Source organism: Takifugu rubripes, chromosome 12, assembly GCF_901000725.2.
Source record: "Takifugu rubripes chromosome 12, fTakRub1.2, whole genome shotgun sequence".
Lineage (NCBI taxonomy): Eukaryota > Metazoa > Chordata > Actinopteri > Tetraodontiformes > Tetraodontidae > Takifugu > Takifugu rubripes.
The window spans coordinates 4548088-4570652 of record NC_042296.1 but is presented as its reverse complement, the minus strand read 5'-3'; the positions used below and the strand labels follow the sequence as shown (position 1 = coordinate 4570652).

Below are 22565 nucleotides of genomic sequence, written 5' to 3'. Positions count from 1 at the left end.
AAAAAATGATCAAATACACTGTTTCGTCACATTTCTGCCTGGTTTTCCTTCCCCTGAAGGACCGGGGTCTCCTCTCTCCCCTTTGGGTCCTGGCACAGCTACACCATCACCCACAGCCATGTTCAGAGAGGAACAGCTAGTACAGGCATCACCCTATAAATAAACAGTGAAGAGTAAAATGTCTGTGTCGACCCAATGACTTGCAAACAGAGGTGCAGCAAATGCGATCTGCACCTTCTCTCCCTTCAAGCCCATGAATCCATCTCGACCAGGCTCTCCAGGCAGTCCTGGGGTTCCGGGGACACCAGCCATTCCTTGTTCACCATGATCACCTTGGTCACCCTGGAAAACAGTTAAAACCTGATGAAAGAGCCACGGCAGACCACTCTTTCAGACCATCAGGGTGCTCACGTTGCAGGTCATGTGACTGTGACGATTAAAAGAACACAAAACAGACGAGACGTTAGCGATTAGCTACAGTTTTGTAAGAGTGTTGCAAAGCGACTGTGCGATCGTCTGCCACCAGCCTGAGGAATCACTCTGGATCTAAACATCGTTACGGGGACAGAACCTAATTAGGAGCAGGTCGGCTCTGCTGAGGGCAGATTTATTCCTCAGCGTTTTAGGGCAAACTGTTACGAGACCAAATCCAGACCAGAATCCCGGTGAAATCCCACCCGCGGACTGATTCCCCTGCACTTAATCTCGCTAAAGTCAAATTCGTGGACAGAGTCTGTCCCCAGAGGACAGTCTGACTCCGGAGGCTCGGTCTGTCTCCTCAGGACACTCCGGGATGTTTACATGTTATCAGCTGTAACTCCAGAACCATGAACGGACCCCTCAGAGGGACCTTTAAGAAGAAACAGTACCTTTTCTCCACTTGCACCAGGAAGCCCCGGTGGGCCCTGTGTGAACAGAGAAGGGGATTCTATAAATGATCCATGACACAGAAGCAAGCGTTCATGTTGATGTTGGACATCCAAAGTGGGTGGAATCCCTGTGGACATTAGTTAAGCCATAAAGACCAGATGCACTTGTGTAAAAATCATTTAGTTCTCATCTTTTCTACCGTCTCGATGCCTGAAAACATGAAAACAAGGAGGAGGGTTCTTGACAGCGGTCGCGATGACCCGTAAAATCGTATCCCGCGTCACAACATTCGATCAGCGTTCTCCTACGTGGTGCCCACATCTGGGAGTTATTCACTTCAAAACTAATTTCACTGGGCTTCTGGACAGTTTCAGCAATCTCACCTGTTTGCCATCAGCTCCAAGTCCTGGAGGTCCGGGAGGACCCGGAGGGCCCGGCTCGCCTTGATCGCCTCTTGATCCTTCTGGCATTTTGAAGTTGGCCGGTCCGCTCCCGACCTCGGCCGGCTGGCACAGACCGCACTCGCCCTGCGGAGGGGAGGGACGAGTCAGGACGGTCAATTTGTGTGATAGAATCAAACTGAAGGGTGCAAAATAAATGACTCGATGTTTACCTGCGCACCCTTCAGGCCTGGAACGCCCACGCCGGGCGTCCCTGGCTCTCCCTATCCGGAAAGAAAATGAGATCAAATATTTAAGGCTTTTTTTTTTTTTTTAAAACAGCTCTTCCTCAAACTCAACTACAAATGCCGCCGTTCCCTAATGCGATCTCTAAAGCAAAGTCAGCGGCGATGTCACACACTTTCAGATGGAATTAACGTTAAATTGAATTAATTATGGGTGTGTTATGTGTGAGCTTGGCTTCTGAGCCTGCAGACAGACTTCCTGCTGATTATTCCAGACACACACACACACACACACACATACACACACACACACACAGAGTTACTAAATGACTAAACTAGATTGTTTCTAAGTTTTAGCTACATTAAAAATGACACGTCACCTGGTAAGAATGCTGAAAACATGCTGCTAGAGGCTAATAGTAGCCTTTTACTTCACGTTAGGCTAACACAAGATGCTATCTTAATAATTGGAGCGGCTTCGGCGGTTTTCCACTTGCCTTGGCACCTCTCTGTCCATCCTTGCCGACGTGGCCCCTCGGTCCAGGTTTTCCCTGTTGACAAGACGTGTTTCACAGAAACAAAAGAGGAAAAAGAAAACACATGCCTCAGATGTCAGCGGGTAAAGCCAAACCTTCTGAACTCGACCTAAACTTACCGGCTTACCCTCGGCTCCGGTGCCGCCTGCGTTTCCCTGCAGACCAAAAAAGATGAAATGACCAGAATTTTCATTGAAATTGATAGAAAAAAGACGACTCTTTTCAATTGGAAACGTATTTTCCATCATAATGAGCACCCCCACCAACAGCCATGTCAATGGAGTCAGTTTTTTACACCACCTAAGTTCTTCACTAATAAGGTCCCTGCTGAGAAACGTCCCTATGGCCGACAGGTTGGACCCTGAAATTAGCATACTGCTGTGATGATGTTCCTCGCAGGTCTATTAAGAGAACCTTTCCACAACCCACAGAGCAACCTCTCCTTTCGGTGGGTCTATTTTCTATTGAGGTCACCTATGCCGAGATTCCCTTTTTTCCCCACATTCCCTACCTTTTCCCCTCGAAGACCGTGTTCCCCCTACGGAGCAAGAAAAGCAAACAAGTCATCAGATTTTTCTACTTGATATTTCTGCAAAATCTGAATATTTTAAACTTGCAGCCATAAAGGGAACAAGCTCGGGGGCTGGCCCTGCATCTATTTTTAGAACGCACTCACTTGCTCGCCTTTCTGTCCAATCCCAGCCTCTCCTTTCTCACCCTTCAGAGTTTGGGTCGTCACCCCCGGGAGCAGGTTAGCGGTGGGACAGGCTGAACAAGACTCTCCCTGGACAAATCACAGTGAGAGTCAGTCTCAGGATCGTCCGGGGCATTTTAATTGCAATAGATGGTGGAATCAAAGAGGGACATGTCGCCTAATTAAAATACCTAACAAGTTGGTATGTTCAAGGTTTGAAAATAAGCAACAAATAAACAGACAGCTGACCTTTTCTCCTTTGGTGCCAGGAGATCCTGAATCTCCCTGCAGGATGAACAATAAAACACGGATTAAATAACTATAAAGCTCCAGCATGTGGCAGCTAATTGACAAATAAAACTCAACTCCCGCAATGATTTAATGGTAATCAACGAACAAATCTTGCTTCGCGAGTGCAGAAACACTGGCTTTATTTGGGCGGGGGGGTTGGCACAAGCATGTCCGGGCAGATAAGGGTATTCTGAAGGTGTATTAAAGGAGGTAGTGTGCAAGAGAGGAGTGTGTGTGGGTGCATGTGCATGATTTGTCTTCTGTTGCGTTCACTGGAGTTTGCTGTAGCTAATGCTGATGTTAGCATAGCCGTAAACCCGCGTGGATTCACGATTGTCCCAAAATAAGCTGTTTAAGATAAGTCCACACCTTCTGTCCCGCTCTGCCATCTGCACCTTGAGGCCCCTGAAAGACACAGAAAAGGGGTCCGGTCAGACCTCCGGTGTCACCTGATGTGCGCGCGACAGATGGACGCCAACATTGTTGAAAATGGTCTAAATTTGTATTCCGTCGCCTGAACAAATCAGTCTCCCTTTCACCTGCTGCTGAGAGACGCGGAGTGAACAGAAAGAGAAGCCGAGATGCTTTAAGATGACGCATAATTCTTTTTAAAATGACTCCTTCCTGCGAGAATAAAATCTTGACAGCTTATCGGGCATTTTCCTTGAGCTGCTTCAGCGATCAGAATGTAAAAAAAAAAGGTGCACAAACACAACCCCGAGGTGAACAGACATGTCGCTCCTTCCAGGGGAGTGATAAGAAGATAAAATATGTCTCTTCGAGTTCCTATTTCAGCCAGGGGTGGAACCGGCGCTGCAGGATCACCACGCGGCTGAACTCCAGCGGCTGTAACGCTGAAAGGTGACGTTTCGAGTGTTGGACTCACGGGCAGGCCCCTCTCGCCATTCCCAGGGGATCCAGGCTCGCCTTTCGGGCCGCGTTTCCCTGGGAGAACCACCGTGTTGCCCAGGTCGGCGGGCAATACGGGGCACACCTCGCACGGCTCCCCCTGCAGACCAAACACGCGTCACACGTGGAATCTAAACGATCAAGTCATTAGCCTACATGATACTTCCAACAGAATCCTCTAGCTTGCTAGATAGCCCATTTATTACCATGGAGTTTATCACCATATATAAATATAGTGAATTTTGAAACAATAAATCACAATCTGTTATTATCAATTATTTTAAGATTTCTGCTATATCATCTTTTACTCGGTTTTGTTGATACCTTTCCTCCTTTAAGCCCCGATGGTCCTCTCGGACCCTGTTGAAAAAGCACAATTCTGGTCAAATACTGACGCGTCAGCAGTTTCAACGCCGCACGAGAACTTGCATCTGTTACTGAATATAAATCAGTGTTTAGAAGGGTCTCTCACTGGATCTCCAGAGGAGCCATCGCGTCCTGCTGGTCCAGCATCTCCCTGTTAATGTCAGCGTAGATGCAGATTAGTGTCCGTCAAATTAAGCGTTTTATATCTGTTCATTTAAAATGAAAATTTCTTTCATTGACAATAATATCAGTGGTTTAGTTGGTCTAAATGGGTCTGTTTGGACCGCTAACAAAAGAGCAGACCTACCTTTTCTCCATCTGCACCCGGTTCACCTGGAAGGCCCTGAGAGGAAATCATGAACATTTACATTTATTTTCCTGTGAACTTTCGTTTAATTTAATTTTTTTCATGGTGAACAACAACAATAAAAGCAAGTGGAGCCTGGAACCTCTGACAGCATCTAATAAATTTAAACCATCTGCACAAGCTGTTTTAAGGCATTAAGGTGACCTGGAACATTTTTAAGAGGAAACAGACTCACCGGTAAGCCTGGCATTCCAGCACCAGGTGGTCCTGGGAAACCAGGCTTCCCTGGTTCACCAGCCAACCCTTCAGGACCCACCACACCCGGGACGCCCTGAAATAAGTCGCAGTTAAGCAAAGAACCGATTCTAAGGAACTTGACTGACTGGCCAAAGCGGGCTGACCTTCTGTCCCTTGGGGCCGACCACGCAGATGGACCCGGCTCGACCCTGGACAATGGTTATAAGGAGAGAGGGAAAGTCAGAACCGGCCTGGCACAACCAAAAAGGAAACCCAAGCGCGAATGAATCAGAACCTGCTGATTCCCTCCGACGTGCTAAAGCGGTAAGTTGGCGGATTTCAGAGCTTATTATCCTCAACAGTTTCCGCCGGCGTGATTCAACTCACATCAAGCGGCCCTTTTATAATGTCAGCGCCGTAGGATGATCCATTCAGGACGCGCACTTAGCTAACTCCACGGTGAAATGTGAGAGCACCTGATGCCTGAAAACCAGACACGCGCGCTGGAAACTGTCTCTCAAAACTTCTTACGGGGATCACGTCTCTAAACAGGGAAGATTATTGGGTTTAAGTCTTCCTGAATAGCCCCCCGCCTGCGTGAGAGACGACCGGCTCAGTCAATGAGGCGCCATTGATTGCGCGAGCTGTGTTGCTCTAGCCTAATCTAACAGGTATTAGCCGCTGCTGGAGAGAGAAGCAGGACGAACAGATATCAATTGGGAGAGTGAGCTTAAAGAATAATACCCCGTAAGTTGGCTGAATATCTAGACCGGCCCGATAAAAGCGTCGGCCCGAGACGACGGGCGGGAGCTCAGGCGCACGTGGTGACTGGGTCGCATTGAGAATGACAAGGGTTCTGATGGAGCCCCCTGATTTACACCTGAAGACCACGATAACAGAAAACATCAAACACCTACATCCTTTCCTGGAGTGCCCGTGAGCCCCTGCATGCCCAGTTCTCCTTTCTGCCCCTTCTCTCCCTGATTACAAAAGACATGAATTAGCACTGCTGGTATGATGCACCAGCAGGAACCTGATTATTTATTGGGTAAACTTCCTTGACGCGGTCACCTTGGACGCGACTGCTTCGCCCCAGTTGGTTGGCAGGCCCTGAAGACACAAGGGATGGCGCAGATCAATAAAGACATCGCACACACACACACACACACACACACACACACACACACACACACACACAGCAGTATTTATATCGTTGTGAGGATGCTGACTGTTACTTTACATCGTCCTCTGAGCACTTTACTCCCCTCAGCCTATTAACCTTAACCTAAACCACTTTTTCCAGCAAACCAAGTTGGAATCTAAACCCCCTAAACTGTTTAAAGGGGACCAGGCATGATGTGCTATTTTCTGGTCCTCCCTTTTATATAACACACAGACACACAGAGTCTAAAAAAGCAGAAGAAGTGAAGCCTCCACTCATCTGGGCTTTCAGCACCTCATCTAATAAACACAGATAGAAATGGAAACTTATCTATTTGACCAATGAGGCTTGGACTTGACTCAAAAGCAGCTAATTCTTGATCTATTTTGTGCGTCAAACTTTACTCCAGGACTGGAGGAGAGAAAATGAGGGCCAGACTAAGAAGGTTAGAAGGGTCGTGAGGCAGTGGTCTGTGACTTTATAACCTCTGTAAAAAAGATTGGCACTCACCGGCTCACCTCTCTCTCCCTTCTCGCCCTTGGGTCCTTGTGTGCACTGAGGTTAGAGACACTCGGTTGGTGCGTTTTGTGGGAAACTTACAACATGCTGCATGCGAAACACGGAGCCCCGGCTTTTCTCAGTGAATAAAAGAGACTTACAGGACCGGAGGGGGAGCCGGAGCAGCTGTCACCCTAAGATGGAGAGAGAAAGGAAAAGACGGTGAGCACCAAGGAAGGGGCTGAATGTGTCTAGTGGCACAAAAGTGTGTGTAATTCAAAGGCCTGCAAGTCTGGGCTCATAGATGATCTCACACATTCCACTGATATTGATATACTCGCGCACGTTCTCACTCACCACGTCGCCTTTCTCTCCCTTCAACCCGGAGTCCCGAGCGAGATTTAGTACCTGCAAAACACAATTTCAGTTGATGTGATTTAACGTTCAAATGCTGCAGCAAAGGCAGCGATGCTTCCGCCGTCTCCACTATTCCTACATTTCCAGTTTATTTACAGTTCACACCGTCACCGGATGGTGGCACTGTCACACAAAATTCAACGGAGATTTCCCCCCGTGTCGCGACACTGGGATGTTCAAAAAGGGTGAGCGGGTGGGCATCATGTGGGGACGCACGCATGCGTTCCCGTGGGAGCAGGAGATCAATAGGAATGTCTGATTCCCAAAGCACAGCAGACCAGCTGCTCCTCACGGGGGGGGGGGGGGGGGGGCACGCACACTCACATAAACACACGGCAAATAAGGACAATCCTTATAAATAACCGAGGAATTTTTAGAGGAAGCTGGTAATTAAAAGTCGTCACCCGGTGTTCCGGAGATGCTGTGAAGTCTGAAGCGACAGCCGGGATGACAAAAAGCATCCCTTATAACGGCACAGAGGCAGCGTGTGACCCCCCCCCCCCCAAACGGATGGTGCCCCTACCCTCGCAGAGCCATCTACGGCTCAGTCAGTGTTTCCATAGAGCTTAGTCAGGTCTTCACACAGCTCCACTCAAAACGCCATAGTTTCTTCTCTACTGTATGCTGGGCTTTGAAATGGAAAATTCGGTTCACTTTGAGGGGGGGGGGGGGGGGGGGGGTGTTACCGCAGATTGTGAATTTAGAAATGGAGCTGAAATGTGGACGTAAGTGAGCCCAATTTGCTGTCATCTCGTCAGATTAATTAACTGATAGCTGGATGGAGAATCTCTTAACATCAAACGACTACGCTCTCTTGAAAAAAAGTAATTTCTGCGGGGCTTTTATTCCTTTTTAAACAATTCGGTGTGACTTTTTCCTGGCACCTCACTCTAGTGGTTTTAGAATCCTTCCCCTCCAGGGTCAGAGAGCCATTTAATTGTCTGGACATCAGTTCCAACAGCAGTTTCATGCTCCTTTCTGATGTCCTATCCTGAACCTTCTGGCTAGAGCCTGTGTGTGATGTTCTCATACACCCCACATCACCTTTCCTACTATACAACTAAGGACATGCAGGAAAAAAAAACACCAGATGGACATATGTGCCATTACTTAATATTATTCTTTGTTTACTGGTGAACAAGGTCAAAAAATGTCTTTCTCTGCCTGGACTGTTTTTCTCGCAAAAAGTCTACTCATGAAATTCAAATACCAGAGGATGCTTTTGTTGTTCTGCAAGTGTGTGCCCCCGGTGGCAGGACAGAGCCGCACGCCGCAGCCCAGGTAATAACCTACATAGAGGAAGTCAGGGGAGGCGACCGGCCGCATTAGTAAGCACACGCAGGAGCGAAGTAATGAAGCATCTGGAGTTCTGTATTCTATTTATGAACAGAACACGCCTGTTGTAGGTGAATGACAAAATTAATAGGCGGCAGCGAGTCCCCACTGAGGCGCCGCACGTAACGAGGTGTAAATCATTCCACGGGCAGCCAGGGAGGGAGCGAGGAGAGGCAGGACAAGGATGCGCAGATCCTGATTTCCTCGGTAGAAGTTAGCATGCACATATAGCCTCTGGAGGGTGTGCTTGTTAGGACTTCTGAGGCGGTGCTGTGCTCCCGGCCTCGTCTCTGGGTGGTGGGAGGCGGGACTTTCTTCCGCGGCGGGCCGTCGAGAGTGACAGTGGCGGCCTGCGAGACTCCGAGTAAATCCGATACAGCAGTGTAGCATGTGTGCACGTGGGTGGTGAATGTGTGCTTACTTTCTCTGCCAGATCCTTGGATGTGAAAACCTCCTGGAAAGACAGAAATGACAGAAAGAATTCCTTTTAAGATCTCGATCGTTTCCCAGGAAGCAAACAAATCGACATTCGCCAGCATCATGGGGGATAAAGGTAGGCTCTGGTCCTTTTACAGATTTTAAACTCTTCTTCTTTTTTTTAAATTACACTTTATTGCATCAGATACACAATGAGAGGGCAGGCCCAGTTTCACGCAGCGGTCATAAGCAGCAAATTTGTATTCGTTGTGAGAAAAATGGACAGAAAAAAAGATAAAAGAGAATTAGAAGCGGGAGGCGGAGAAGAATCCCACCTCTTGGAGCCAGAGGCAACGGTGGAGATGGATCCTCGCTGCGTGCACGAGCACCACGAGAGGGGAAAAAGCGTGAAAGGCAAAGGACGGGGAACAATTAGCTAAAGATGGTCGAGGGAAAGGGGGAGATCATATTTTAGTGCCAAATGTTTGGCTTTTTACATGAAAAAATGAGAAAGAAATCCTCTCACATGGGGGGAGAGGGTCTTTGGGGAGATGCATGACATTTCAGCTCAGAGCTGGGTTCATTTTCAGGTTTTTCAAGCTTTCAAACAGTAGCTGGACCTTTTGCTTGTTTGCTGGTTCAGAATTCAGTTGAAATTTTATGTCGATCAAATTGCAACCACGAGGTCTCCAGGAATGTTTGTGGCCAGGAAAAAGGCTCAAAGGACCCCAGTAATAAAAGTCAACCTATTATAAGGCAGGTAGAAACTGGAGGGAGCATGTGACACTTTGCTGTGCTTCTTGCTCCTTCCGGACATTTTTAAACCTGTGCTCATCAGCCTGAGTGGCCAATACGAGGAGTGGAGACAGATTTCACTTAAGTGAGAGGAAGTGTCCCCTTTAAGCCCCCTTGAGGAGAAGAGCAAAGGAGGAAGATGGGTCTAGATCTGACCTGAAGTCAGATTTTAGACAAATAGACAAATATGATGAAGTCAAAATAAAAGTGTTTCGGGCATAAAAATTTCACTGGATGTTTGAACGACGGCGCAACACTGCTGCAATGAAAAACAGCGTAAAAAAAGAGAAAGTCGTTGTTGCCAACTGTTGCATAAGTCAGTAGTTGGTACAGTTGTGACGGTGACCTCCTACGCTGTGAGGGGACGATCGACAAACCTGACTGAAACTTCAGCAGAGCGGAACATTTGCGCTTCGAGGGGGAAAAAAATTGACTCGGCAACATTTCCCTGCCAGTAGAAACACGTTAGAGAGGGAAAATTACGAAACTTTAACTGCATTCAGGGCATGTCGAGCGCCATTCTGCGTATAAACGGAGCTAAAGCAAGCTGGGAGGGGGCAAAGAGGTTAAATTTACATTGTAATGAAACTAATCAAAACAGTGGGAAAAGACTTGTGGCATGTTAGAGCCCTACACGTAATAAAAAAATAAATGAAAAGTCATAAAAGGACCTGTTGGAGGTTGTTTTAAGGCCTGCGGGCTTTGAGTTGAATACCGACAGATCCTTGGATACCACAGATTGTCTCTTGAAGTTGTTGGACGAGAAATGTGCTGACTGTCCACTTAGGAACAGTTACTGGTTTTAAAACAGTGTTGGCATAAAATCCTTTAGAAACTTTCATTTGATTTACCTGGTGGAAAGTGTTTTCCAATAGGTCATTTTCGGCAGCACGGCGGCTCTTGGGAGCATCCGGTGGGCACTGGAAAGACAGTCTCAAAGTTAAACACCAAGGTCGATTGCTTGAATCCTAAACCAGCTCTGGAAGCCCCGGTGAGAAATTTTAGAGTTATTAAACTCTCACGAGGAAAATTCTCATGTTACAGAATTTTTAAGCAGCGAGAAAAGAAGCTCTACGTCAAGGGGGGGTGGGGGGACCCCAGGATCTTGCAGATCTCGCTGGGGGATAACAGAAGATGAAGAGTCCCAGCTCCAATCCAGCAGTTTTCCCCAAGTTCCCTTTGCTTCCTGGCGTCATCCATCTTGTCATATAAAAGAGAGGGCTGAAACACCACTTCTTTCAATTTGGTGCCTGATCTCGGGTGGTGTTTTGACAAAGGGATGTCCTTAAAAATAAAACACCTTCACACAAGCTCTCTGACATGGAGATCGCTTATTTTATGTTGGGTCATCAGCTGCAGGAATTTCTGCTTTTTCTTGAAGGAAGGACAGCTACAGTATATTTTAGTGGTCCTGGATAATATATGATAATGGTGCTGTTACATATAGTCGAGTGGTACACGAATACAGCCCTGAGGAACAACAGTAACACAGATTCCATGCTGAAACTGAACAGAAGAAACCTGATTTTAAATACTGAAAAAAATAAACATATGAGTGTGCCTAATATCGTGTCCTGTAGCCCACGCCACACCGTCAGAGATGTCGTTTCTCTCCTTTTCCTCCGTGTTTTAATAATGTACGCCCTCTGTGTGCGAGAGCAAGCAGGAGAATGTCTGTCTGTTTACACAGGCTCATCCATTACTTCACCATCAAACACGGGGAGGGAGGCTTGCAGCCACGCACACGCCAGCCACAAAGAGGCTTAGATCAAGATCAAGTCGTCCATCCAGGACCCATCCAAGTCAGCTTCCTGTTCTATTTGTTTTCTAAATTGTATTTTTAAAGAAACCCCTCTGACCAAAACACTCTGCCCTATCGACGACTAATGAATCTAATTTAATAAGGATTTTATCTAGACCTAGCTCTTGGTGTGCCAGAGCAATAAATCCAGTCTCCTCAGCTCAGATCACCACCACCAGACCCTGTCTCTCTCACAAGCCACGTGGCCGCCCCTGGCTCCGACTCAAACTGTCTGATAATAGAAACACATCAAACATGTCCATCTTGCCCTTTGTGTCTTCTTTTAAGCACCAAATCTTAATGAAATCACCACTAATGTGCCTTCAAGAAATGCAGATAGAAAAAAATGGTTTTCCTTGAAGCTGGGGCTTAACCTTCCTCCAAACAATGACGGTTCTGCTTATCGAGGAGCTGTGATTAGTAAAGAGCTTTAGCCTCAGGGCAAGTTTATTTTGCCTATTTAAAGTGGCCAAAGAATGAATGTGACAACTTGACAGTGGAGATGTCTTGAAGCTGGTAGAAACATGACAATGCCACAGCTAGCAACCCATTAGCTGAGAGTAAAGTACGGTGACCTCTGCCCAGACACGTGTGGTGTCAAAAAAAACATCCGTGATTTTGTTCTACTAGAGCCTCAAACATGTTTGCTTCAAATCTGCAATGATTTTTTTCTGTTCACAATGTACCCCCCCACACCTTCACAAAAATGTGAAATTCATACACAGATATACCAGTTCTGGGCCTCTCCTGACTGTCAATGGGTAGTTATTCTACCTTGCTAACTAGGTAGCCACTGGTACAAGCTGCAGGCTCACTGCCCTGACACCGAGCTCTGTGTAGATTCCTGAAGTCGCCATTAAACTGAAACGCTGACAGCGTCACAGCATTGAGCCTGACATAATACAGAACGATGGTGTATGAATAATTCATCCCATACAGGAAATTCAAACTGGTATATCTCCAAACCCACTGACAAATTAATGTTTTACATTGTGCTCTGGATGTACAGAGCCGGGTTGTGTTGTCACATGAGAAGCAAAGAAGTGACAAATCATCTGCTTTCTGCAAGAAATCACACACAAGTCGAAGGTGTTCTTTATTACACCTCATAAATATGTTCTTCTTTTTTCTTTTTTTTTTGCTTGGCAACAGTAAAGCTACTGGGCTTAAACTAGGCCAAAAAGAAAATTAGTATTGAATTATTGAAAACGTTAGTAAAGCTGAAAAAGATTATTAGCTCAGCTCTAAGTACGGTAGTCTGTGGACCGCGCTAATTTAATCGCTGCTGTTTAGTGAGGATGAGTCGGCACGAGGGGGGGTCGACCGCCTCACCTTTGCTCCAGGTATCTCACAGCACGTCTCCTGAGCGCCGAGCGTCGGGTCGCAGTACAGAACCACCTGCTGAATGTCCATCTACAGCAGAGAAAAGCCGATACGGGTTTAGCATGCCAGCCTCGGCGCCTCGTCTGGGGTATTTGTTTAATAAAGTTTGAATGAGACAGTAAACAAGGTTAAGAGGCAATTAATTTTTCATTTCACTTGTACGAGGAGAGCTTTTGTCAGGAGGCTTGCATACGTGCGCAGGCATCTGGAGGTACAAACGCCTCCTTCCTCCGTCTGCGCTTATGAAACACCCCAGCCGCTTTCTAACTAAGCCATTTAATTGATCATCAAACTAAGTGCCTGGATTACCAGATCTATTCTACGCTAATGGTCCCTGTTCATTACAGATCTATAAACACTTCTGGTCTGCTTAAATTCAAGGCCTCAACGAAAATCAAGCTAATTGCGGTTGAACAGACCTGTGCAGACCGGGCATCTGATGCCCGGATGCCCAAAAGCGTGTGTCCGTCAGTGGGGGTCACTCCGCGGGGCTCCAGAGGTTTGGTCTCGACGGGGTTGCAGTCCACGAGAAGGGAGGCGGAGTCGCGCTGTACGCTGAGGGCCACCTTGTGCCAGCGCATGTCCATCAGAGCTTCCACAGCCTCTCCGGAGAAAAGGCAACCCGCGGGGTCGGCTCCTGGGACGGCGGGCCCGGCACGTAGGGACAAGGTGCCATCGGGGCCGCTGAAGTCCACAGACAGCTGTTTGGAGGTATGTGAAATCGGCACATGCGCTAATTAAACCCCGGGAGATGCGTTTAACATGTCAACATGAGAAAGATGGAGCAACGGGAGAGTAATACACACATGTTGCAGCTATGTGACGAAGCTGTAGGACACAGCGGCAGAGGTGCAAGAAAGAGGAAGACATATTAATTACACACACAAGCGCTACAGCAAATCAATCACTCCTAATGAGGTGACGTGGCCTCCATCCATCATACACATTGAGTGTTTAAATCTGGCCTCAGACTCTTGGTGATTATGGGGACTCTCTGGGACTCCAGCGCTCCATCATCAGAGGCGCATGAATAACAATGAAGGTGAATGAAAGAGGAGAAGCCGAAGATGATCGAGGGAAGAGCACAAAAGACGCCCCGCCAAAGAGAGGGAATTGAAAAGGTGTCAGGGGAGAAAATAAATGGAGGGTGAAAATGGACGCGTATGCAAAAGAGAGACGGACACGAGATCAAAAATAAAGGGAAGGAGCGGCGGTGGGGGGAGGGGGAGGGGGGGCAGAACTGTTGAGCAGCACCTGTGGGTAGCCCTGCTGATCAGATATCTGCAGGAGGTAGACGGTGTCGCCCAGGGCAGCCTTCTTCAGCGCCAGGGTGAAGACCAGGGTGAACTCCTCTGGTAGGCCGTGAGGGAACACCTGACTGAAAGGTGGAAAAAAACAGAATCGTCCAATGATCTCGGAAACAGCGAAATAACGTTGACACAAAGTGTTGTTTCGTAGGCTGATGAGCTTTTTAAATGTATTGCCCCCACTCTCATTTGCTTCATTAGGCTGATTTGCTTGTTTTAACCTCTTCTTCGTCTCCATCTCAAAAGGGTTCTGCTCAAGGTTTCTTCCTGTTTAAGGGGAGCTTTTCCTTGCTGTGTGATGGCGGCGGGTAACATCGACGCAGCAGGAATCAAACGCATTTATATTTTCTGATGTCATTTACAGATGCATCGGGATCCCGTGTCCCAGCACGACGTCCCTCAACACCATTAATCCAGACTAAGAGACCACTGAGGACAATTCAATGTGTGTTCCCTGCGCCAGTATATTCTTAGTCCGTGCACGTTTTTGTTTTTCTCCCCACCTTTCCTTCCTCTTGCCGGTCCCTACAAGCAACTGAGGCTAGTGGTGAGATGCAGAACCTGCCGTGTGTAACCCTGTAACATTAATTTTCATAGCAGATACAGTCCAGCAAGCCTCATCCGTCAGTTTTGGTCAAGGGCATCTGAGCGCACAAATACATAAACACACATATTCACTGCACGGACGTGTGCAGCAATGAAGGCTTCACAAACAAGCTGGCTGAAATGCAGGCTCGCCGAGAGGGTGAACACTTTGAAATATTCACTCTTGCACCCCCACCCCCTCCCCCAACACACACACTTTTACTTTCCCTCTTCCTCACTGTGCACAGGCAGAATTTTTGACGCTGGCAGCTGGTTTCCTACTCCTGAAAGTGGGGTGACAGTGATTTATGACTGAGGGAAGATCCAAGGGAAAACAGCCCACTACAGGATGTCAAAACAAAGGGAGGATGAGCAGGGGAGGAGGGGAATACCTGAAGCAAAGAAAGCGTAAAGACTCCAGACAACTGAGGTGTTTTACGATGAGCTAATCTGAACGCATGTGGATGGAAGAAAGGCTGTTGCACCACAACGCTGGTGCACGGGTCAGTGGTGTGGCTGGTGGGGTTGTAAAGGCAGGCAAGGCCTTTAAATGGTTAATAGTGGCACAAAATGGCACAAGGTAGGCTCCTTCAAGGACAGGCATTTGAAATATGTTTAGTACACTGACTACCTTTCTAACAGGAGAAGAAAACATCGGACATTGTGTCGCCGGCCGTCACAAATCACTGTGCTCATCCGGCTCCATTTTCTGCATTCATAGCTCTGTCCATACCACGTGGTTCCCATTTCATCCGTACGTTTTTCTGATAAAAGAAAAAATCTGGTCCCATAGACCAATGTTCAAATGACTCATGAAAATAAACTGTGAGAACTGACACCTTTAAAAAAAGGCCAAATGAGACCCCCTGATCACCACATACTCCAGTGTGTAGTCCTGCGTGTCTGTAAACATTCACCTCTTCCACCAACAATCGGAAATTACACGCAGATCACTACAAAAGAGACATGAAGTAATCAGCGGCGCTGGTATCGTCTGCGGCTCTGAAGTGGGGTCCATTTATGTGTTTATTTACATGTTTTCTTCACAGAAAGTGCTTGTATCAGGAGATGTAAACATCACCTGGAAGTTGAATCCTTTCCATCCAGTGAGGATGGGTTCTCTCTCATCTGGATCACATAAATAATTTGATTCTCAACTGTAGTTTGGAGCGAATGTGCTTTGCTAAAAATGATTTTTGCAACTTTGAGAAACCAAACTGAAGTGGAGGATTCAGATAACCTGCCCTCAGGACGACTGCAGTTAAAACAAGACTAGCCCAGAGCGATGGAAGACTGATGTGCTGTCAGCTTGATGGAAATGCCAAAGCATCAAAAGTTGCTGATGTATCTCTGCATGTTAGCCATGTTAGCATCTGACAATTATTTAAACACAAGCTATAGATGAAACAGACAGAAGTATCATTCTTCTTTTTTTAATCAGGCGTCTTAAACCCGAAGCCATACATCATCCCGAGGGAAGCGTGTCAAATTTAACGTCAAACCATTCGAACAGTTACAGAATCAAAGAGACGGAAGAACCAGTAAACTGATCAAAGTCTCGACCCATTAGCATTTATGAAAATATGTCACCGACAGTCAGACCAGACCGCCATCACCACAACGCCTGCAGGTAAAATCTGAGTTGTCGACAAAACCCTCCCCCCCGACTCATCTCTTTATCTGGCTTCTGTTTTCCGTCTAAAAATACAAGCCTGACTCGACTCTTTAGCTTTCCTTTTATCAGACACCCACATGTTTGCACCAAAGTGTACGCTCCTGTAATCCTCATCTGTGCGTTTCAGAGCAGAAATTCATTCAAAGGCTACCCAAAAGCTAAAGGTGGGAAAATGCTTAATTAGTATTTATTAGTCTAAAGTGTTACATTCAGTTCTTTATCGGTGTGTCGGCAGAAATGCTGTGATCCCTCCCCGCCCCCACGGCCGCCACAATATCACAGAGAGGCTCACTGGCAGGGATCGAATCATGCTTCTGTGAGATTAAAATTCACGCAACCACGTGGCCGGTACCCATTTCACTGTCAGCTAAATACAACAGAGAGACAAGGAGCTTCATCTGGCTGTCACTCATCTGTGTAGGCTTGGATTAGCTGAACGGCTTAGCCTCTGATTCAAAGCGAAACACTGCTTTTCGATGGCAGTACAAACAGGCACACACGAGGGGGGGTCTCGCACTTCAATCAACCTCACCAGCCACACATTAAAAGCCTGTTGAGTGACGGGGAGCCTGCGGATTGGGAATGCTTCTCGCACTGAGACTGGAAAAGAAGACGTGGTGAAAACATTTGCTCGCATTCAAACGACACACATTTGCAGCAAAAAGAAAAGAAGCCTGAGGGTTTGTTCAGATGCTCGTGTTACTGCCTGGATTGAGACCTTTAGCCCCGCCGTTCCCTTGCCAACACATCTCACGACCGCCCGTCTGTTTCACGCTTCCACTTTTCCATTTTCGGCGCATAGCAGCTTTAAAAAAAGTGATTTACATGGACCATTAAAAGAGATGAATATTAGGACTGCATTAGCCGAAGCAGGCTGCGCTGACTGAGCCAATTTTAAAAGGCAAACAGAGAAATAGTGGGGGTGGGGGACGGGGAGGAAAAAACTTTTCCTCTGGTTCAGGCACTCTGAGAAACCAAGCCGGGAAAGAGAGAGCTCTCGTGCGTAGAAAATGGCAGAATAAGTGTCAGCCGGTGTTTGCGTGCTGGCGCGCGAACGTTGATTATTCTGTCTTAAGTCAAAAGGAAGTCACACAGGTAGCATTCTTCGCCGAATAACCTGTCAGCTTCTCCCTCAATGGTGTCAAAATTTCAATAAACGCTCCACCATAAGAAAAATCCCACACCGGCACAAGGAGCGGCGCAGACGCAGACTCCAACCATCCGCCCTCTGGATGGTTGGAGGCAAAACAAACACGTCTTGGATTTACCTCTTTAGATCCAAAGATGTTGATTTTCGGAGAAGTGACAGTCTTTCGCAGCCCCGTTTTCACCGGGACGACAACTCTCCGTGACGAACAACGTACGTGACACTTTTGGAACAGAATGTCTAGCTGCCGAGAAAGGCTGAGTTGTAGACTGATTTATCGGGCCTGGGAGCGAAGTTGAGCTCATGCTGCTGGACAGAGTGATAAAACACTCCAGGCTGACCCAATTGGCACCTTCTAAAAAAAATAGCTTTATTGGGGAGTAGAAGGACTGAGAATTCAGCCGAACAGAAAAACAGGAAGTGCACAATCCTCCTGAGCATTAGTCGCACAATTGGAAACACAATCAACGCCTAAGCATTGAGTGTAACTATATCAAAATCCAATATAGAGTCATCAAACCACGTAGCGCTAAATCCGCCTTGCGCGAGGAAGCAGTGCGCAGTTGGATTTTATGACGGCTGGTGCACCAACACGTTTGGAACCAGCTCCCGCAGTCAAACACGGCAATTAAACGCACAGCTTCATCATGGCGTCTAATTAAGACATCAGTCATATAGCCAGACGGCAAAGAGCTACATTCAAACTGTATCTGCAGGAATGGCTCTATTTTACCATCGAGGGAAAACGTGGTAGGATTTCTGGAGGCGCAGACAGGATTTGACCAGAGCAGGGCTCTCTGGTGGATGCACAGTGGTGTGGTGGTTAGCACTGTTGCCTCACAGCAAGAAGGCCCCGGGTTCGACCCCCGGTTGGGACTGAGGCTGGGGACTTTCTGTGTGGAGTTTGCATGTTCTCCCTGTGCCTGCGTGGGTTCTCTCCGGGCACTCCGCCTTCCTCCCACAGTCCAAAGACATGCATGATTGGGGATTAGGCTAATTGGAAACTCTAAATTGCCTGTAGGTGTGAGTGTGAGAGAGAATGGTTGTTTGTCTATATGTGTTATCCCTGCGATTGACTGGCGTCCAGTCCAGGCTGTACCCTGCCTCCGCCCATTGTGCTGGGATAGGCTGCAGTCCCCCCGCAACCCTCAGTGGAGGAACAAGCGGTAGAAAGTGAGTGAGTGAGTGAGTAGTGGATGCATATCAAGAGCCAACTGGGGCCCAAAAGAGAGATGAAAAGCCAATAGGAGGTGCTTCCTCCAGGGCGTTTCCTCCTTGTTACCGCGGTGAACATTGTGGCGTTCGCTGCTACGTACTCGGTAGGCCGTAGGAGTGTGGTCTTGCCAAGGCGGAGGATAACAGGTCCTCGAGGGTTACGGATCTTCTTGACATCTGCACTCTTGAGCAGCGAGAATCGCCTCAGCAGGTTAAAGCCTGAAAGCAAATGGCACATTTAGCAACACTCGGCTAACAGCGCGCAGCCGCGTTCGTAATCAGGCTCGGCTCTTTACCGGTGATGTTGCGGCCGGCTGGTTGAGGAAACCTCCAGTCCTCCACCTGTAAAGAGGGGCACTGTTCAACTGTGGAGACAAAAAAGAAGCGAGGAGGTCAACTGCCCATAGTTCACTCATTTATGATAGAAATCTTGAGAAGATGAATCTTTGATCTGAGGGGAAATAACGATTGGGTCAAAAAAAAAAAACTGTTTGGAAAAAAAGAAACGGCGGGATGTCAACAATGGAATGAACTGAGGACAAGATGTGCCGACAGGGGTCTGACAGGTTGTCTAGCACCAAGCTCCTCTGCCACGGTATCCAGTGTTTGATGGATATGTTCTCAACCTGTCAGGGGAAGTTACCAGAAAAGTGTTGCCTGTCAGAGCGGGGAAGGATGGGTGGGGAGATGTGTGGCGCAGGTAGACAGAGACCCTGTGAATCACTGTGATCCACAGTTAATTGATCTCTTTGGGGCCGAGGACCTTGGCTGAGACAGATGTATCATGAGGGCTGGCTTTTCCCAAAAAGATATACCGGCACTCTTTTTCACGTGGAAGTGTCTTACGGACAGCCAAACTTTTTAAAAAGATGATTTTTTTTGTACTCTGTGCTGCAGCTGGTGAAAAAAAATCAATAAGTGAGAAGAAGACATCCATATTTAGAGGTTTAATTTAGAAGAACTTTGATGTGTGTGAGATTGTCTTTGATGTGCTTTGTTTTAACAAAAGAGGTCAGCTGGAAAGTTTTAGAAGTGGAGAACAGGTTTCCATTATGCTGGAAATGTAATAATAAATGTAGATTTTCAGATTCTGGGTCTATTTGAAGGAAAAATAGTTTTTTAAGAGGACAAAAAAGTCAAAAGAGGCTGGGTGGCAGCGGATTCTTCATGACCGAATCCAGGCTGTGTCCAATCAAAAGGCAGGGAAAGGAGCCATCTACAACTACTCAAATAATAACATCATTTTAATTTCACAGAAGTGGGATGAAGAAAGAATGAAATTGCATTTAGTGCTTCATCACCGATTATCAAGTTCATTATTGACGTCCCGCAGCTTCCATTTAAAAGAGCGCAGCGACTGCTTCAGGACAAGTCGGGTTTTCCAGTGTCTGCCCGGCACAGCGTCCCGATGGCTGAGAGCGAAAAAAGATAGGAAGCTCAAACGATGCAACGGGGAAGCCAAGAGAAGAAAAGATAGTCATGAAAAATCATCTCAAATGAGTTTAGGCTACAGTTCTGTTGAGTTTCATGCCGAGCATTGCTTTGATCAAAGTACTGAAGAACCCCCGTCTTTGGCAACACGTTGCTGTTTCGCAGCAAAGGCTCAACGCAGACTGAAAAGAAATAATGGATTTTTATATTGATGTGTTGGGTCTCGGTCACCTTCCCTCTGTCTTGGAGCAACGTTGCACATTTTTAGAAGCTTAATTCTGGTTGTGAATTGAATAAAACAAAAAGGAAAGATAAACGGTCAACTGAGCGCACCAGTCAGCCACAACAGGAAACCCGCTAATAGTCATAACTGTCTTCTTTTGAATCCCCACCAAATACAATGGAAGTTTGCGCTGAACTTTTAGAACCCACATCGCTGTTTTTGATGGCCTATCGAGCTAGCATGGCTAGATGCTTATCAAATATCTCACCGTGGCTGCTGTCTCTACCTTACTATTCCAAAATGTCCCATTATTAGCACACCGATTTGAAAAGGTGGGTGACCAACAGTTAAACCGCTCTTTTCTGCCAGTTTTTAAGGCGGACTCTCTGCAGTGGGCCAACTGGCACAGGCCCCATTTGACCTGGATGGACCAGTTATCTAGTCAGCCTGAGAACATCGCAACAGTTTTTAACAATGACGCTCTTTTTTTTGTGCTTTTAAAACTTCAAATCCCAACAGCTGTTGCTGGTTTGGAAGCGTTTGTAATTGTTAGGAGACAAGAATAGACAAGTCGTCGATGCGGAAAGTGCAGTTCTTTGGAGACAGACAAAGGATATAAGGAAATTATGTGCAGGTTCCTGTATTATGGAATATCAGGTATAAAAACAGTAGACAGAGGAGAGAACTCCTGTTAAAAAGTCATTCATGTCTGTGGGATTTGAGCCCAGAGGCCTTTGGCTGCGTGTAACATTTGGATTGGCTGCCAGATGACTGCTCAGCATTTGTGGCTGCTGGCGATGAGAGCTTATATTAACCAGTTCTGCATCCTGCCATTTATTTGACAGGTTGACCCACTTCATTGATTTGTCTATTCCAGGGATAAAAAACGCTTAGTCATCAAATCTACTAGCCCAAAACATCGGAGAATAGCGAAAAACCCACTTTGTAAACTTGTCACAAAAGGCTCTTATCTCAGCACGTCCCCACACGGTTCGCCGCTGGAACCTTGCGCATTTGTCGGGCCGAGCCTGCACATCTGAACGTGGACCTTGAAGAGGGAAATGAGTGAGCTCGAGTCTCCGAAGAAGGGCCTTTTTAAGCTTCCCCCCTCCTCTGTGCTGCAACTTTATCTCTGGAAAATAACCAGGAATGTTCCCTCCATGTCAGCCTCATTTGGCCAAGAAGGCAAATAAGAGACACATGCTTCAATCTGGTTTTTGCCCTGTGCTGTTATCACTCCCTTCCTGCCTCATGTTAACCTTTTTCTCACCAAAACAGCGTCTTTTAATTTGGCTTAATGAGTATAAAGGAATAGAGAATTTTCTCGATGAGGGTAAAAGTATAAAATAAACATTTTTTAGTTATTTATAAGACTTTAAAACATTTATCCACTCATTTACTGTAAATGTAACCAAGTTAAAGTGAGTCTCATGTGGTGCCACCAAATGGTGGCAAACTGCAAGGCACCCTCAGAGGTGCACAATGACCGGTATTGTATGAGTATCACTCGACTACAATCTGCTAGCTTTAACAGGTTTGCTAGAGTCAATGTGCACGATTTTACATAGCAACCTTTTTGCAATATGGATCAAATGTACGTTTTTAGTGGCTCGCTGCTCCAAAGACAATTTTTTTGGAAACGGTCAGACTTGGGGGAACACTAAGCAGTTTGCCTCTCGACTGCAAGCGTGGCACCGCTACCTGCGTTGGCCGAATGTAAACACAGCCCATCAAAGAGGAAGCGAACTCAGCCAAGACCGCTGGATCTCTTTAAGGCTACATCAAGCTACTAGCGGGATTCTGGAGTGGCACTCATAGTCTGTGCTAATTAACCTGTCAACATGCAAATGCGCTGCTTGGATCAGTGCTCAAAGGAAAATGGCGTACAAGTTATTCACTGGGTCCTTCTGCCAAACTGCAACGTGTCTGGAAATACCCAAAAGTCCACTACGGTATCATCTAGCTGCCAATTACGGAGAAAAAGGTAGGTCCTTGAGTGAGGTCCTGATCAAGTAAACATGACTTTAAATGGGCTTTAAAAGCAGTATTGAGTGCTCTCTATACTTCAAGCGTCGGTCTGATTCACCTACTGCTGCTCTCCATTAACGAACAGGGATAAAGAAACACGAAGTGAGGATGAATGAATGAGTAAATCAAGTGTTGAGGGACAAGCGAGTGAGTCGGTTGGAGAGAATGCGGTTTTGTTTTCATGTGACACAGTGTTTTTATAGTTGTGGAACACTGCTGCAGCACACATGGAAAAGAAATTACCGGCCTCCCTCATCATGGGGGGAGGAAAGGTGGTGGTGGGGAGGCTGTCTTACTACAGGCTTGCAGTA

At 46.9% G+C, this 22565-nt stretch overlaps 1 protein-coding gene across 2 annotated transcripts in view; it reads right to left on the bottom strand.

Moving 5' to 3' along the window:
• Positions 1 to 22565, bottom strand: part of col16a1 (collagen, type XVI, alpha 1) — a 42864-nt gene that overhangs the window by 14855 nt on the left and 5444 nt on the right. For both annotated transcript variants that reach the window (XM_011609065.2, XM_011609066.2), the window contains exons 3-31: positions 18869 to 18937; positions 18674 to 18791; positions 13898 to 14021; positions 13063 to 13344; positions 12593 to 12673; positions 10311 to 10379; positions 8669 to 8701; positions 6853 to 6903; positions 6657 to 6689; positions 6508 to 6552; positions 5907 to 5945; positions 5753 to 5815; positions 5000 to 5044; positions 4834 to 4929; positions 4599 to 4634; positions 4398 to 4442; positions 4250 to 4285; positions 3903 to 4025; positions 3386 to 3421; positions 2975 to 3010; positions 2708 to 2815; positions 2543 to 2569; positions 2151 to 2186; positions 1993 to 2046; positions 1484 to 1534; positions 1254 to 1397; positions 870 to 905; positions 235 to 342; positions 31 to 153 (exon numbers count right to left, since the gene is read on the bottom strand). In XM_011609065.2, the coding sequence (XP_011607367.2) occupies positions 31 to 153; positions 235 to 342; positions 870 to 905; positions 1254 to 1397; positions 1484 to 1534; positions 1993 to 2046; positions 2151 to 2186; positions 2543 to 2569; positions 2708 to 2815; positions 2975 to 3010; positions 3386 to 3421; positions 3903 to 4025; positions 4250 to 4285; positions 4398 to 4442; positions 4599 to 4634; positions 4834 to 4929; positions 5000 to 5044; positions 5753 to 5815; positions 5907 to 5945; positions 6508 to 6552; positions 6657 to 6689; positions 6853 to 6903; positions 8669 to 8701; positions 10311 to 10379; positions 12593 to 12673; positions 13063 to 13344; positions 13898 to 14021; positions 18674 to 18791; positions 18869 to 18937 (2147 nt within the window). The remainder of the gene's footprint in view (positions 1 to 30; positions 154 to 234; positions 343 to 869; positions 906 to 1253; positions 1398 to 1483; positions 1535 to 1992; positions 2047 to 2150; positions 2187 to 2542; positions 2570 to 2707; positions 2816 to 2974; positions 3011 to 3385; positions 3422 to 3902; positions 4026 to 4249; positions 4286 to 4397; positions 4443 to 4598; positions 4635 to 4833; positions 4930 to 4999; positions 5045 to 5752; positions 5816 to 5906; positions 5946 to 6507; positions 6553 to 6656; positions 6690 to 6852; positions 6904 to 8668; positions 8702 to 10310; positions 10380 to 12592; positions 12674 to 13062; positions 13345 to 13897; positions 14022 to 18673; positions 18792 to 18868; positions 18938 to 22565) is intronic.